We start from the raw sequence: 18,752 nt of genomic DNA on the forward strand, positions 1-18,752 counted from the left end.
TCCACTGAGCCACACCAGCCAGGGCAGAATTTGTATTTCTAACAAATTCCCAAGTGATTCTGATACTAGTAGTTTGGAAACCAAACTTCGAGAACCACCGCTGCAATGGTTTTCTCAATGTTCACTGCACATTTCTTATTACACAGAAAGCTTTTAAAAATCCTGATGCTTAGGCATCATTCCACAATAATTAAATTAGAATTCTGGACAAGTGATCTAGGCATCAGTATTTTTAATGCTAATTTAGAAAAGTGTTATGAATTAGAATCACACGAGAAATTTTTAAATATATTTGAATTAAAATGTTGGTAACTTGAAATTTGCTGTGATAAAAGTATTTATACCATGGAAATTCACAAATACTATAAATCAGAGCTTCCCCTATCAGAGCAGATAGGTTTACACTTATCAGCAAACCATGACTTATGTTTAATCCCCACTCCCAGATACTCCAATTCAGTTGGCTTGAAATGAGACTTTACTATGGGAATTCTAAGAGGTGTACCAGATGATGTTAGCTCACATTCAAGATTAAGAAACACTGCTCTGGTCTAAAAAGTCAGCCATGTGGTAGGAGTAGAATTGTTTAAGTGTGATTCACTTTAGAAACTAACTTGACTAGACCTGGCCAAGAGATATAAACATCTACATCATTCTTCAAGGCTTCAGGGTGGAGTTGTGTCATTTCTGCTTGTTTTTGATGTAGACAAGTAGAAGAAAGCCTTAGGCAAATAATTATACAGAGATTTTAGTCATTCTCTTAAGGACAACTCAAATCCATGGGAGGGTTTTTAAGCTGGGGAGAATGTGATTAAATTGTGTCTTTAAACAGATCATTCTGGATACAGTTTGGGGACAAAAAAAATGGACAGAGGCAAGAATGTATGTAGCGAGGAATGGAGGTGGTCAGGACAGTAACCCAATCCTCTTCGTCTCCCTCTGCGAGGATGAGTTTCTCTCCTGCAACAGACATTGCTGATTGACTACATTTTCATTGCTAAGCCTTTCTCCCTTCCCTTGCCTCTTTTCATTTAATAGAGGCTGGAAAATCAAGTATTTCATTTTTCCAGTCTCTCTGGACACCAGGGATGTCCATGTGACACAATTCTGGCCAACAAGATAAAAGCAAAAATAAACCAGAAGAACGAAGACTTCTGGGAAAGCTTTTTCTTTCCCGATTAGGGAGATGTGACTGATGCCACTGCCTTTCTCCATTCTGCCTTTAATGTTGATATAATACCCAGAGCTGGGGCAGATATTTTGAGACCATGAGGCAAGAAACAAGAAAGAGCTTAAGGAGAGAGAATAATGGAGCTGCCAATCCAGAGTCTGGCACAATTAGGCCACAAAATCAAAGTCAAAAGTTATCTAACTCTTAATTTCTTTTAATGCGAGAGAAATAAGCCTTTATTTGTTTAAGCTAATGGTAGTTAGGTATTCTGTTACTTGTTGTCAGAAGCATTCCTGTTACCCCCAAAATAAGGGTCCATCACCAAAAAAGAAGATTCTATTAAGCACTTTCCAACTGTATCAATATGTTTACTAATCCTTCATTATCACCTTAGAGAAAAAGATATCCTTACTATACTCCAAGGCAAATGTCCCTCGAGGAGGGCATTTCTTCCAGTACTTCTGATTAGCCATTACTTCCTCACTCATTTACCTTCACTTTCATGAAGACAGGCTTCACAGTGGACTCTGTTCACAACAAGGGCTACGTTGTCTACTGTGGAGCTGTTCACCAGTCATAGAAAAGTCCAAAAGGAGGCCTGAGGGGGTGAAGGTCACAGAATTGTTCTGTTTGTGGATGAGTGTTGCTTCTTTGGAATATGCAAAAGTATGAGATTTACAGAATCAAAACAAAATGGTGAATCCGTTGGCTGGGAGAATTAGCATTGTCCGCGATGACTCCCCTGGGAGAGAGTGACTGGAAGCTTCATGGCTGGAACTCTCTGGACCCTGGACTGTGATTCCTGAGGCTGGTGGTATAAGACAGTCACCTTGGAAACTTTTAGAATCATATGGATAGTTACTACCCTGGTAATTTTCATGTGGCTACTGCACAAACCTGCATCTGTGAATCATTACCATAGTTCTTCTATCTCAAGTATCTAAAAAATAATGAGCACATTTGCTAAAGAAATAATGGTCTGTTACTGAAATAAACAACTGTATTTTCATTACCTGTAAAACTAGTCAATCCTTCCCGTTTATAGGATGCTTCTTCTAGGTCTTCTGCTATTGATTCAGTAGTTGATACACTTGACTTAGAAACTGTACTGCTTCCTAAAACTGATCTGTAATAATAGCAACATTATTCATTTATTTAGATGTCTTTAGGGATAATTAAATAAATAAATGAAAACATCAGTTTGAGAACTCAGTTACACTATTATCACAAGCAAAATTGATAGAAATTAATTAGTTCAAACATCAAGTTGATTTTTAATATTATTTAAGTAAAAAGTCATTTAAAATATATTTTAAAGCTAAGACATGGCAAAAGTATGCCTCAAGTCCTTCAGTGGATTTCCAATATATTTAGGGCAAAAACCCAAAATACAGCCTACTTACTTAGACTCTCCTTTTTCAGTATTACTCTTTCCTTCTCTTTTTCTTTTTCTTTTTTTATAATTCCTCAATCTTCAGGGCCTCAGCCTAGAACATGCTTCCTTTCATTTTCACTAGTTTTCTGTTCATCATTCAAATTTCATCTTAAATGTGACTTATTCAATTTGATAAAGGTCCTCTCAAGATTTATTTAAAAGAATATCTATGTACTCAGTGGGAAATCAGTACATTAAAGAATCCAATAATAATTCCCTTAAATATATGAACTTAAAATTACTCCATGATATTAAATGTTTTTTTCCTCTTTTCTGTTTATAGTCCCAACTTCCTTCCAAAAGGGTGAGTCAAGTTTACTGGAATATCATTTGTTTTTCTGAGTACTCCCATTGATGCTCTAGAGCAGCATTTTCCCCCTAAATCTCATGTTTAGTTAATGTCTGGAACTTTTAATTTGTCAGGCTGAAAATTACACACTCAAATATTTCCCCATAATTTTTACATTGTTTTAGGATGTATTGTTTTATTATTGCAAAGACTCTGGACTTCTCTACTATACGCATTCATAAAATTTCACATATATTAGTATCTACATAATAAATGTATAGCATTTTATTTACAAAAAAAGAAAATTTGGAATAGAGAAATCAACCCTAGGAGAACAGAAATTTGCATGAGAGAATAGAGGGGAAAGAGGAAAATACTTTCTTCTCCAAAAATTGCAGCATAAAAGAAACTGAAGAAATGTGTCTGTGGGTATATAATACTAGCCTTCCCTTCTGGTTTTTCAGGAAATATTCTGTAAATTTTATTTATTTATTTTTCACAAATGTTTTGGTATGAGTGCAGGAGAACTTAAGACATGCAAAGCTCTATGTCTAATTAAATAAATAATGAGAGAAGCATAGAGATGGTAGAGTAGAGCTGGGAGACTGGAGACAATAGACACCTAAGTTACATACATGCAACTTAAATGAAAAGACAATATATATGATTTTTTTTATAAAGTATAGAATAGTATACTCTACCTCGTAAACTGCCCTAACATACTAGGATTTAGTGTATTTTGATAAAGGCTGTGGGAAGCTATGTATTCTGATGCATATGATCCTTCTTGTGATGTCAGTAGTTTATTTGGCTTTGCTGTACCAATATGTGGATCTGGGTGGTAAAGAGGTCGAGGAGTAACATCAACTCCATTTGCATCAAACACCTGTGGAAAATGGCAATATAAAATGAAATAAGTTAAAAAGGTGAGGTTCCTAAATACTAAGTCTTAGAAAATAGAAATAAAAGTAGTAGAAAAAAGATAAATATAATATTTCTAGGATAGGATAAACATGAAAAACTGAATGATAAAAGATTTTATGCTTAAAAAGTTTCTTAAGTAGGCATACATTTTTAAGTTTTATGTTTTACATATATACAAGCAATATATATTAATTTTGAGACAATTCATAAAGATAGATTGTTATTATTCATCCAGATTATTTTGTATATTTATTTTTGTGTATAAGCTTTAAAAAACCTTACTTTTCATTTAAGAATTTTATTAATAAACATTTCTAGGTTATATACATGGTGGGGCAAAAGTAGGTTTAGAGCTGTTCATATGTGAAATAATATAATAATAAATAATACAGGAATAAACTCTGTGTTTCGTGTACTCACAACTGTAAACCTATTTTTGCCCCACCTTGTATTCTTGGTTTGTTTTTGGCTAATTTTTCATCTTTTTGTAACCAAACCCAAATTCAGCTGCCTGCTGAAACAAAAGCCAAACTCAGGAGGCAGGAGCTGGTGAAAAAGGAAAGAATTTTTTTTTCAAATTGCTGGTAATTCAAGAAGATGGGGGATTCATATCCTCAGAAAAAAAATTCATCTTAAAATCCCAGTGCAGGCAGCAGTTTTTATAAGGATGGAGAGGGAAAGCAGAACAAAGAGATCAGGGGGAGGGGGAGGTCAGGGGGAGGGGAATGGAAGCATTATGTCTCCTGAAAGGGAAGCACAGGAAAGGGAGGGACCCTCCTCCCCTCATTTTGGTGCCATCTCTCTTCAAACAGTAATTTGTAGATGTACTGTGGACACTTGTGGATTTTAACAGCTGACGCCAAGCAATTGTTTCTCTATGCCCCCCACCCCAGGAGACTTCTCTGGGCTGTAAAGAAGGTTAAATAATGGGTAAAAACACAGGGCTTTATTTACACACTCCAAGAAAACAGAGGGCTGGCTGCAGCCATGAGAAAATGTAGCTTAACTGGAATGTTAAATTATGGTTACTTTTTCAATTACTCTATGACATTTAATGCACACAGAAATGTAATTAAAACAAAACTATATGTATAGTTAAGCAATATAGGCAACTGTTCTAATAATCATAACTGAAAAAATAAAACACTTATAGAACCTCTAGAAGACTTTGCCTTTCTGGATCACAGCTGGGCCCCTAGCTTTGCCCCTTCTGGATCACAGCTTCTCACTCCTCCTAGTGATAATTATTAACTTAATTTTCGTAATCATTTCCTTTCTTGTTTTTATCGTTTTATTAAGTATGCACTCCTAAATAATAGCATTTATTCTTTTATTGTATTGAAGTTAAATATGCATACAGAAAATACACATATAAATGTGCAGCTTAATATATTTTCACTAACTGAATACACCCATGTACCCAGTATTCAGATTTAGAAACAAAAAATTACCAGTATCCCAGAAGTTCTTTTCATGAAAGACATTATCTCCCATCAAAGGTAACAACTATTCTGATACCATGGATTAGTTTCGCCTATTTTTAACCTTTTTTTAGATGGAATCATACTCTAGGTATCTGGTTTCTTTTGTTCAATACTATATTTGTAAGATTCATTCATATTATCAAGTATGGTTATAGATGGTTCATTTTCATTGTTGTATAATATTCCACTGTAAGAATGTCACACTTATATTTATTTATTCTATTGTTCATGGACATTTCTGTAGTTTTCAGTTTTTTGGCTATTACAAATGGTCGTCGGCAGCCGTCCGTCTCGAGAGACGATGGTGTAGCTTCTTAAGTGTCTATCTGCACCGCCGAGAATGGCTGTGCAGTCCGACACGGGAGTGACACGGCATCTGTCTCCTCCCGTGTTGAATTGACATCTTGCGATGACGCTGGAGTGTCCTCTCCAGTGGAGCTGAAGCTACGGAGCCTGGGCAGGGTGATATGGAGGGTCTGCTGTTGCCCATGCAGCAGACCCCCCCTCTCTTCGCAGCTGAAGGATCCAAGGGAAAGACGGAGTCGATACAGCTTGGCTTCAGGTGCACCGCAGGAGTTGCCGGTGTTGACTACAACGTCAAACCGCCTTAGGGACTCCGGCTCCGGATTTTCTGTCGGGGTTTACTCCCTTAGCCTTTCCCCAGAAGAGGTATGCCGCAAGGCAGCGGAGGTTTTTTGGAGTCAGAGTTTTCCTTCTCTGATGTACCCTGACTGGAAGATCGAACCAGCGACACTTAGCTCGCAGGCCGACGCTCAATCCACTGAGCTAAACCAGCCAGGATTACAAATGGTACTGCTATGAATATTGTCATATGTGTTTTGCTGAATATACTATGTGAATTTATGTTGGTTACGTACCTAAGAGTAGAGTTTCTGGGTAATGAATTATGTATATATGCTCATCTTTAATAGATATTGCTAATGTTTTCTCAAGTGGTTCCCACCAACAATGTATGAGAGTTCTGGTGGCTCCAGATTTTTGCCAGCACTTTGTATTTATCATGTTTGTCAATGTAATTTAGTTTTGCCTGTTTTTAAAATTTACATAGTCATATATTATGATATTCTGTCATTTTTAAATGTTTAACAATGTGTATTTATGTCTTAAAAGATTTTATTTACTTATTTTAGAGAGAGGGAAAGGAAGGTAGAAAGAGAGGAAGAGAAGCATCTATCAGTTGCCTCTAGCACCCCTTGAACTGGGGACCTGGCCTGCAACCCAGGCATGTGCCCTGACTGGGAATCTAACTGGTGACCTTTCGGTTTGCAGAATGACACCCAACCCAAAGGGCAACATCAGTCAGGGCTACAAGATTTTTTGTTTGTTTTTTAATTTTGGATTTTACATATAGGTTTTTGATTCAATGTTGAGTTAACTTTTCTTATATGGTGTGAGGTAAATGTCCAACTTCGTTCTTTTGTATGTGGCTATCCAGTCATCCCATCTCCATTCACTGAAAAGACTATCCTTTTTCTATTGAATGTTCTTGGTATCCTTATTAAAAATCAGTTGACTACTGACATATGGACTAATTTCTGGATTCTCCATTCTATTCCATTGATCTATCTTTGTGCCAGCACCACATTATCTTGATTAATATTGCTTTGTAGTAAAATTTGAAATTGGGAATTGTGAGTCTGACTACTTTGTTTTTCTTTCTCAGTTTGGGCTATTCTGAGTTTCCTGAAATTTCATGTGTTTTTTAGAATTTATTGTCGACTTGTACAAAGAAGTCAGCTAGGATTCTGATAAGGATTGTGTTAAATTTGTAAATCAGATGGGGGAGTATCAACATCTTAACAATGGTAAATCTTCCAATCCATGAATTTGAAATGCTTTGTTATTTATTTAGATCCTCTTTAATTTTGTTCAATAATGTTTTATAGTTTCCCAAGCATAAACTTTTACTGTTCCCATTTATTCCTTAGTATTTTATTGTTATTGTGAAATAAATTATTCTCCTAACTTTCAAATGGTTCATTGCAAATGTACAGAAATACAATTTATTTATTGACCATGTTTCCTGGAGCCTAACAGAACTCATTCATTAGTTTTAATATTCTTAGTGTATTTCTTAGGTGTTTCTATATACAACATTATATCATTTGAAAATAGAGATAACTTTATTTCTTCCCTTTCAATCTAGGTGCCTTTTATTTCTTTTTCTTGCCTAATTGCCATATCAAAAATCTCCAGTACAATGTTGAATAGAAGTAGCAAGAAGAATTTGTCTTACTCCTGATCTCAGAGGGAATGCATCCAGTCTTCCACAATTAGGTGTTAGTGGATTTTTCATAACTGTCCTTTATCAGGTTGAGGAAATTTCTTTTAGGGCTATATGGTATTGCCTGTTGCTCCTAGGTTACAAATCTGAACAGCATGTTACTGTACTGAATACTGTAGGCAATTATAACACAATGGTAAATATCTGTGTATTTAAACACATCTAAACAGAAGAGGTACAGTAAAAACGTGGTATAAAAAATTTTAACCGGTACACTTATATAGGGCACTTATCATGAATGGGGCTTGCAGGACGGGAGTTGGTCTGGGTGAGTGAGTGAGTGGTGAGTGGTGAGTGAATGAGAAGGCCTGGGACATTACTGCACACCACTGTAGACTTCATGCACACTGTACACTTAGGCTACACTAAATTTATTTAAAATTTTTTCAATAAATTAACCTTAGCTTACTGTAACTTTATTTTATAAAAATTTTTAAAACTTTTTGATTCTTTGGTATGACATTTAGCTTAAAAAACATATACATCATACAGCTGCAAAAAATACTTTTTATATCCTTATTCTATACACATTTTCTGTTTCTAAAAATGGTCGTCCCTTTTTTATTTTGTAAACAACTTTTGTTAAAAACTAAAACAAATATATACACAGTGGCCTAGGACCATCAACATCACTATCTTCCATCTCTACATCTTGCTTCCTGAAAGGCCTTCAGGGCCAATAGCATGCATATGCTATGATAACAATGTTTTCTTCTGGAATGCCTCTTGAAGGACAGGCTCTTCTTGAGTCACTCTTTTCAGAAATATGGCTATGGTAAAAATAAATAAATAACTGTTTATGGTGGTTTGCTTGATTTGTTTCTCCTTTTCATCAGAAGTTTGCTTGTAAGCAGATAATGCACCATGAACATTCCTCTCTATTAATGAAAACCCTCCAGTGTTGTAGTACATGTTCTCAAACTTCTGATGGAGCTTGCTGAAGTCTGCTAAACCCTTCACTTTGAATTTGAATTTTCTTGCTGGTTCTTCCTTTTATTCTTCTCAAGGTTTTACTTTACATTTCCCTAATGGCTAATGCTGATCATCTTTAATGTGCTCATTTGCCATCTGAATATGTACTTTGGTGAAGTTTGTTCAAATGTTTTACTTATTTTAAAAATTAGGTTGTCTTAACATTGTTTTAAGCATTGTTTATATATTTTGGATACAACTATTTTATCAGATATATGTTTTGTAAATAACTTATTCTATTGTGTGGCTTTTCTTTCCATTCTCTTAGCAGTGTCTTTCAAAGACCAGAAGTTTTAATTTTGATGAAGCCCAGTTTACTAATTTTTTTTCTTTAATGGACTGTGTTTTTGGTGTCATAGCTAAAAAATGATTGCCTGGCCCATTCGGATTTATATATTATAAACTTTTCTGTATCACAGGCCTCTATAACAAAATATATGTTTTATTTTGATTAAAACTTTTAAAAAATCAATTTTTAATTATAGGTTCTCTAATGAGATAAAATAACCTACCTTTTGACAATTCATTTTATATGTTCTGGCATACATTGCAAAGAAGAGAGGATGAGAGTTACTATTAATACCATAACCAACTAGTTCTTAAGTCCTGAGTAGACTTCTCATTCCACTCTAATATTATTACCAATAATAAATTATAGGAGCCAAATGCCTATATTATGCTATAAGATACGTTATGTAGTAGAGACTAATAAAATCAATATATCAATATTAAAAGTGATTATTTCAAAACAGCATATTTTCTACCTTTACCATTTCAGCAAGTTCTATAAGGTGTCATTTTCAAATGAACTCAGAATTCTAAAGGACATTACCTGTGTGACTGCCTTTGTGGTGGGAATACTCATTTTTTCTTGTGTTTTCATCTCTGGTAGAACTACCATGGTTTTTGACATTCTGCTTTGGTTTGCACCAGTATATCCTTTCACTTGAGCTCCTTTCACTGGGTTAGTAAAGCTAATAGCCTTTCTTGGCTGTGTGCCAATGTTCCTATGACAGGAAGAGAAAACATAGCACAGTCCACAATGAAGAAAAACTAACCGACAACAAAAACAAACAAACAGGCTTTCATTTTAAAACATAGAAACTATCTAAACATATAAATAAGAAATAATAATAGCTACTTAAGAGTTCATCATGTGTAAGCATAGTTCTAGAATGTTTACATGCATTATGTCAATTTTTCTACATAACTCTATTTATGTGAAATCACATAAGTTCAGAGGGAAACATTTCTACTAGCGTTGAAATTTAAACCCTGCCAGTCAGAGGTGGATTAAAGTAGGTTGAGGCACTGGGCACAGAAGAAAATATTGGGCCCCATCTCCCTCCACAACTAGGAAGGAATACAACTACTGCAAAACCAGTAATAACCAGAAGTTTCAGAAAATAAATGGGAGTCCAACGTATGAAGTTATAAAGAAGTGGTGCTCATCCGGACAGGTAGGAGGGGCGAAGCTGGGAAGGAGAGGTCAAGCTGTGCTGTCCACGGCAGCACAGTGACAGCGGCAGGACAGCAGTAAGCACAGACACCCCTATTTAAGGGGAGGCAAGAAGTGCCTGGGGAGCACCCCTGGCTGCAGACCAGACCCGTCACCTTGCGATTCCAAAGCCGGGGAAGGCAGACCCCCATTGCCTTGGACTGTGAGGCCCGGTGGGGTTGGGAACAGAGGAGGAGGCTCCCGGTCTCTCAGCGGAGATTTAACAGCAGGAATCCATCTTGGACCCCCACCTCCACAGAAAACACCCAGTTGTGACGAGTGCACAGGGCTCCACTCCCTATAGCATAGGAGGTGTGACAGCCCTGCCCAAGAAGCAAAGGTAAACACAAAACTGTTCAGGATGACACAGATCATGATAGAGATCCCAGTGACTCAGCTGACCAGACAGCAAATTTCTAATCTAACTAAGCAGCAGAGAGGAAATCTTTCTGAGGCACAGTTCAGAGCTTTGCTTATAAAAGTGCTTACAGACCTAACAGCAGATCTTAAACAAGACAGGGAAGGAATGAAGGCTAGTCCTGCTGAAATGAATGAAAACACATACGAAACAAGTGGTGAGGGAAGAAAAACCAGGGATCAAATCAACAAATTGGAACATGGGGAAGGAACAGTCAACCAGTGCAGAAAGAGGAAACGAGAAATGAGGAAAATGAGGAGAGGCTCAGAAACTTATCGGACAGCTATAAGCGGGCCAACGTCTGAATCATAGGGTTGCCAGAAGGTGAAGAAGAAGAACTAGAAATTGAAAAATTATGTGAAAAAATAATGAAGCAGAACTTTCCTAACTTGGGGAAGGAAATAGACTTACAGGTCCAAAAAGCACAGAGAGTTCCAGAAAAACTGGACCCAGGGACACATTATAATCAAAATGTCAAAAATTAAGGATAAAGAGAGAATCTTAAAAGCAGCAAGAGAGAAGAAGAGAATTACATACAAAGGGGTCCCCAAAAGACTGTCAGCTGATTTCTCAAAAGAAATTCTGCAGGCAAGAAGGGACTGGCAAGAAATATTCAAAGTAATAAAAAGCAAAAACCTACAACCACGATTACTCTATCCAGCAAAGCTGCCATTCAGAATAGAAGGGCAGAGAAAGTGCTTCCAGGACAAAGTAAAACTGAAGGAGTTCATCAGATCCAAACCACTGTTATATGAAATGTCAAAGGGACTTGTTTAGGAGGAAGAGGATCAAAACTATGAACATTAAAATGAAAACTGTATCACAAGAACCAACAACAGAAGCTAGGGACCCAAAACAAAAGCAAATTAAGTAGGCAACGAGAGCGGGAAAAGAATTATAGGTATGGGGAACATTATTGGGGGAGGTCAGCTGGGAGGGGTAAGGGGGTAAGGGAGGGAGGTGGTAAAGGAATTAAGAAGCATAGTAGGAGGGAGTGGAGTAGAAAGGAAGATGTTGAGAAGAACTATATGCACAACCAATGGGCATGGACTATGTGGGGGGGCAAATGGAGGGAGGGATGTCACTGGGTGGAGGGGAACAAAGGGAAAATAAATTGGGACAACTGTAACAGCATAATCAATAAAGCATATTAAAAAAAAGAGACAGGAAAAATAAAAATACAGGTTAACCATATTTTTAAATAAATAAAAAATATGTACTATTAGTGTTTTATTTCCAATAAAATTTGAATATATTTATAATATAATTAATAATAGCATAATAATAATAACAAGGTTTTGAACTGATAGTGGAACATAAAAATGTAAAGTTTGGGTTTTGCAGGGCCCTTCAGAAGTCAGGGCCCAGGGTGCGCATCTGGTGCGCCCGCCATTAAGTCCGCCTCTGCCACCAGTCAGATTCGAAGTCTACACTGATTTCTCTGGGTCTGTTTTCTTATCTGTATAATGAAGATAATAATAGCATCTAATTCATAGGTTATTTGAGAATTAAAAGAATTAACTTATATATTATGGTTAGGAAGTTCCGGACACACAGTAAGCAGGAAGTGTAAAGTGCAGTTACGTAAGCAGTTTGAAGCATGAGTATAAACCTGGGAAATATCATTTTTGTGCTTGAACAATTATATAACTTTTAATACGTTATAATCAAAATGTTTATATCCCAGAGAAAAAATTTGGTTTTACTTTTGGATCTACACTGTAAATTCCGTAAGACAAAAATTTATCTTATCATTGATTCATTCTGGTACTCTTACTTTATAAAATAAGGATGATTTTTTTTTTGTTTGATTTTAAAAAGAAAATATATTTCCAAAGAAAACATTTTTAATAATAGATTTACTTTTCAATTCATAAAAGATCAGACAAAAAATGTTTAAATGACATCAATCTACATTTCATATTTTATCCATCGCATTTATTACTACTTGACACTTTGTTGTTTCCCACTCTTCTGATATAGAAGCCTGTTGGGGACAAGAAATTTATCTTGTTCATTGCTATATCCCTAGTACCTAGGACAGTGCCCAGTATATTATGGGCACAAAATAAGTATTTTTTATGTAAAGGAATAAGTGAATTACATTCATGCTACATTCTTTTCAAGTATTCTACCTTACTCTCTCCCCTTCAGTCTCTAAATGACTTTACCTCCAACCTTTTTAAGAAAATTAAAATGACCTATCAGGTGAAAACTCCTTAACTTCTTTCTCCACCTTCATTATACTCTTCCTCTTTCAGTAAAAGAGTTGCCATTTTTATCTAAGGCCATCTTTCTACCTATGCTTTGAAACTTGTCTCTTATTATCTTCTCAGGGACTCTTCTCCATCAATAATTCCCTGTCTCTCACATCTTATTTCCAGTCTTTTTCCCTTGAGAATATAATTATGCTCCAGCCATCCCCTAAACTAAAAAATCTTTCCTTCATCTATGTCTTCCTCTATCTATTACTGTATTTCTCCTTTCTTTCATAGTCTAACTTCTTAAAATATTAGACAATAATAGTGGCTACTTCCTTACTCCTCTTATTTGCTCCATAATTCACTACAATCCAGTTCTACTCTCTCCTCTTGTATTGTATAGAACTACTTTCATTAAAATCACCTAGTTCTTCAAAATGTCAAATCCTAGGGATACTTTTCAGTACTTCTATTTGCAGCATCTGACAGTTGACCATTCCCTCCTCTTCTTAACATTAACTTCTCAAATTGGTTTCTGGATACCACTGTCTCTTATTCTTCAGCCTTCTTGGGACCTCCAATCACCAGGACCTCCCATTTTCTGCCAACTAGTAGCTTTTAGGTTTCTCTTCTTTTTCTACTTAATTCGAAATACACAAGTCATCAAGGAAATCACGCTTTTAACATTATGGTTAACTCTTATTTTCTTTCTCCCTGACATTTGCCCTCCCATCATTACAAAAATCCAGTCTTCCCATTTTATTTTGGGTTTATTAGTTTCCTCTTCTGAAGATTACACTTTGGCTCAAACTTCACTTATTTGTTTACACTGTATACACTATCCCTGGATAAATGTAACAAAACCCATGGATTCAATGACTATTTATATTCCATTTCCATATGGCAATCTACCATCATCATCACTCTTTCCTTTCTCTTATCCCCTGAAAATGTTATACCCTGAATTACTGACTCTCTCCAATACAACTCCTGGCATAATTCCTGAGTATTTCAGTATCTCAGAAGGTAATCCTTCTAATACGATGGCTTCTTAGCTCCTTGAAATCTTCTCACATAAATGATATTGTCCTCCTTGCTATGTCAGCTACTTGTTCCCATGGTCATAGCAAGGTCAACCATCACTTACTATTCTTCCAGCTTACATACCCTTTTAAATCCCAACTTCAGACATCCTTCAACTTTATTATGACCCTCAAACTCTTTATTCTACCATGTTTTATTCCCTTACCCACCCCTCTCATGCAATCTCTTCTCTCCTGAGCTTAAGGTTAATTAATATAATCCATAGTTAATTATAATCATTCCTTACACTCTCCCCTTTCCTTCTTTAAACTCACTGTAATTCCTAGCAAAATCAAAACTTTATTAATTCCAATTATCTTCTTACTTTGAGCCCACACCTATATAGTAACCATGTTTCTAGGGTCTATAAACTCAATATTTTAACGTGCTCTACATGTATTAGCTCAACATACCTTGTTCTGGGTAACTTGATAGCCCAAGTCATCTTGCCTTGGCTTCCTGCCTCCCTTGTTGCCCATCACCCCCAGGGGCACAATTTCCTAATAAAAACCAACTAACCCAGCATCTGCACCCCCAACTACCTCCCCTATGGTGCTCTCACACTCTGATTCATTATACACCTTCCCTAATTACCCTATAGCCTGGTACCAGATAACTAGGAATGGACCCTATGTCCCAGAACCCACTGAAATTATTCAAACTAGTCAATCCTAAATCTACTTACCCTGCCTCACGTTTTTTCTAACCAAAACCACCATCAAGACTCTTGCCCACAGCTGGTGGCTGGTGGCTGACCTCAGTGTTTCTCCATATGGTCTCCTGTGGCATTAAGGTGACCCCTCCTCTTGGGAAGTCTGAGTACAAAACTATTTTTTCAATGGTGATTGTCTCCTGATCTGTTGCCTTATTATACCTCAACTTTCCTATTAATATACTATATTTTAACTCAACCTGAGCAACTAAATGAAGCTGGAGAAAAAATATTCAAATATTATGTCAGGTCTCACTTTAAATTATGGCTTATTAATGTAAAGTGGGTCCTTATTGTGCCAGCAATCATACTGTCTTTTCTTGGTTCATTTTTTAACTATACCTTCTCTGGCCATTATTTTATACCCTCTCCTTGAAGATCAACATCTCCTCTCTCATCTTTACCTTTAGCTGATTATATGAGAAAATTGAAGCAATCAGGTAATTTCCAAATGCTCCCATTGTCACATCAACGCACCTACCTGTATCTGTGCCTATAGTTTCTACTTCTCTCCATATTATGCTGGAAGAATTATCTATGGATCTAGCTTATGTCAATTCCTCTACAAGTGCACTAGATTCTACTCTTTTTGCTTTTACAAGGACATTGTTCTAGTAATTCTCTCTCAAAATCTATGTATCATAAGCTTTTCTCTTTCTACAGATTATTCCTTTCAGAATGTAAACATGCTGTTATTTCTCCTATCTTAAACAAAAACTTCTCTTGACTGCATCTACCTCTCCAACTACCATCCCATGTCATCTTTCCTTTAATTATAGCAATTCCTTGGGGAAAAAAAATTGTCTACACTTATTGTTGCTAATCTCCCTCTTTATATACTCTTTTGAGCCTGATCTGATCATATTTTTGCCCTTATTCCACCAAAGGGATTCTTACCAAGGTCCAGTCACTTCCACAATATTAATTCTAGTGGTCATTTCAATGTTCTTTTTAGTTACCAATAGAATTTATCCATCTGTTCATCTCTTCATTCTTTTTTCTTGACTTTTTAAAGAAAGCTTAGATTGCAGGATATTTTTCTTACCTGGTTTTCCTTCTACTTTTTTCATCCTTGGATTTCTTCCCATGTCTATCTACACTCATAGCCTAGTGAACTCATCCAATGCCATGATTTAAATGCCATCTCTATGATGATTCCCAATTACATATATATATATATATATATATATATATATATAACTGGACCACTAGACAAATGTATTCATCTATTTTCTTAACACTTCTAACTAAAACTTAGCATGTCCAAAATTGAGCTCCTCACAATCTTGCCCTCATCCCATCCAGCAAATGCACTCTCCTTGCAGTATTCCCATTTTAGTTAAAGGTAATGTTACTCTTCTAATTGCTCTGGTGAAAACAACTTCAAAGTATATCCAGAATTCAACCATTTGTCACCAAATTTTTGCCACCAGCTTGGCCCAAAAACTACCCCATCCTTCTTAGAATATTGCAGTAGCCTTCTAACTCATCATCTTCTTGCTGAACCTCAATCCCCTGAGGTCTAGTCTCCACACAGCAACCAGAGTGATCCTTTAAAACACAAGCTAGATCAATATCTCTATTCAGCTTGAAATCCTCTATTCATTTCCTATCACATTTAGAGTAAAAGCCTAAGTTCTTGCTCTGACCTAAAAAGACCTACATGCATCCAGTTATGTCTCCAATTTCATGTTCTATACTTTTTCTCGTTTACTTTTCTCCGGCCACATTGGCATCCTTGATATTTCCACATCAGAGCCTTTGCATTTATTATTGACTTTGTCTGAATTTCTCTTTCCCATACATTTAAATACTTAGCATCCTCACTTTCTTCATGTCTTTATTTAAATCTGCCATCTTACTGTGACCATCTCTGGCTCCCTATCGAAAATGTCAATACCCATCTCAAATATTACATATTCCCATGCTTTATTTTTCTGCCTTAGTACTTTTTACTAATTATATCTCACACACACACACAAGTAGCATCTAGCATTTCTTACTAATGTATCTTTTACTTGCTTATCTTATGAATTAGCTGCCCCCTCCCACCACCCTTAGAATCAAATTTCCATGATGGTAGCGATTTGGGGCTATTTTGTTCCTTGCTATATCCCTAATGTCTACAATAGCACCCAACACACAGCAGCTGCTTAATAAATATTTGTTGAATGAATGCATAACCCCCCAAATAATCATATCTAACTCAAAACATTCTCTCACTCTTCATACTCAAATGTTTATCAGCTGACTGGGTAGCCCCAGCCAAGTATCTACCAGACATCTCAAACTGAATGGATGCATAATGAAAACATTTCACATTTACTCATAAAGAAGTTCTTCCTCTTTTATTCCCTGTGGGAACCTAAACAGAAGTTCAGTAGTTACTAGGATCTTATGAGAGAGCATTATTAGTGAAATTCCCAAAGACTTTGACTATAACTTTTAAGGGAAGGAACCATGTTTATCATGTCCACCATCGATAGCCCCAGCAATTAGCACTCTGAGACAGACAGTACAGACTACTTTTTAAAATAAGTTGGAAGTACCTGTAGCTATACACTAGAAAGTTACAATACATGTCTAGCTATGTTAGAAAACAGATGTTTTCAATAGAGACAAATTAGTAGGCAATAAAAAATTATTTCAGGAAGAGATAACCACTTTGAAAACCATTTTGCCTAAATAACAGAGTCATGACACAAGAAGTCATGTAGCTCTACATTCTTGAATTTCCTAAAGCAGGGACCTAATTCTTTTGTTTACTCCTATGTCTTCAATACCTAGGGTGCAACTGAAAAAGATGAGGCATTCAACTGGTATCTGTAGAATGAACGCCTGATGATCATTTTTATGAAAAGGGCGTATGACATTAAAAGCATCCTATATATACATAAATCTCATAATGAAGTAACTACAATGGTAAAAGTAGGAGTGAGTTTTTAAAAAGTTCTGATTTAGCCTCTTCTCATTTTAATGGGATAAAGGTAATTCCAATCTAAACTAAATCATTTTCTTCCATTTATTCAAAACACTTAAAAGTGCATAGGCTCTGTTTTACATGCTGACAGAGAAAGAATATAAGTCAAATATGGGCCCTACGGCATTTACAATCTAATAAAAGATAAAACATGTATATAATTATAATGTAAGTACAAAATTATATTTGCCTCAAAAGAGGTACACAGAATAAGAGTTGTGGTAAACATTACTTTGGGTGGGATAAGTGAGCAGAAAAATCATGAAAGTGATACCTAAATTAGGCCTTGAATGAGACTGAATTCAAAAGAATTATATGGGGTATATATGTGTATGTGTGTTTGTGTCTGGTGCAGGTGGAGGTAAGGGAGGACAGGGGTATTGGCACAGGACAGGAAATGCACACTGGGCAAAGATCACTGTGAACAATAAAAGTGGAAAGGCATGTGGGATACACAGGGAATCCTAAATGATTCAATTAGATACATGAAAGAAAGCAAAGGTAAGCTTTGGAAAAAATGAAAGAAGCAGACTAAGTCTTTGAAATTTATTACACAAGCAAGGAAGTGCCTCTTTTAAGGTTTCTGAGCAGAAAAGTAATCAAAATTAAGCTTCAGAAAAATTTAGCTGTATATAGAACATACTAGAAGTAAGAAGGCCATTAGTTAAAATGCTATGGGAAGAGTCTACATGAAAAATAATTGAGGCTTAACCTGGGGTAGCGAATGTAGAAATAAAACAAGTGCAAGATGTAGCATTTATTAAGCATGCCTTTTTATTTTCTGTATTTTGATTCTCTGACATCTCTGAACTTACTGACCCTGAAATGCCTGCCCCTCCCAGGATAATCAATTCCTATACATATTAAGGGACTCACCCACAGCACACTTTTCATACACAAACCAACTATCCAAAGCCCATACTTTCAAACACCTCTTTTATCAGGCACTAACAGACATACATCTCTGAGCCACTGCCCACCTGTCCTAATCACCCAAGACACAGGAACCATATTATAGGAATAGTCCCTATGTCCAGAGCCTTTTCAAATTATTAAAACAAGACAATCTTAAACTTGCTAATTCTGCTTTGCCTGTTCCTCCCTATAGAAACCATAATAAAGGTTCTTGCCCATGTTTTCCCCTTGCTTGTTCAATCTTCTGACTGGCCCTGGTGCTTCCTGATGTGGTCCCCTATTTGGCATGGCATGTCATGCCTCCTGTTTCTAGAGATCTGAGTGTTAAAAAAAATAAAATTCTTCCTTCATGGTAGCCATTTCCT

At 36.2% G+C, this 18,752-nt stretch overlaps 1 protein-coding gene across 1 annotated transcript in view; it reads right to left on the bottom strand.

The window, feature by feature from the left end:
• The window catches only part of DNAI4 (dynein axonemal intermediate chain 4), an 80,988-nt gene that overhangs the window by 55,613 nt on the left and 6,623 nt on the right, over window positions 1-18,752 (bottom strand). The window contains exons 2-4 of the mRNA XM_090269574.1: window positions 9,413-9,587; window positions 3,597-3,781; window positions 2,185-2,297 (exon numbers count right to left, since the gene is read on the bottom strand). Of these exons, the coding sequence (XP_090125700.1) occupies window positions 2,185-2,297; window positions 3,597-3,781; window positions 9,413-9,587 (473 nt within the window). The remainder of the gene's footprint in view (window positions 1-2,184; window positions 2,298-3,596; window positions 3,782-9,412; window positions 9,588-18,752) is intronic.

The sequence above is a fragment of the Furipterus horrens genome, unplaced genomic scaffold, assembly GCF_987537825.1.
Source record: "Furipterus horrens unplaced genomic scaffold, mFurHor1.1.pri manual_scaffold_3, whole genome shotgun sequence".
Classification (NCBI taxonomy): Eukaryota; Metazoa; Chordata; class Mammalia; order Chiroptera; family Furipteridae; genus Furipterus; species Furipterus horrens.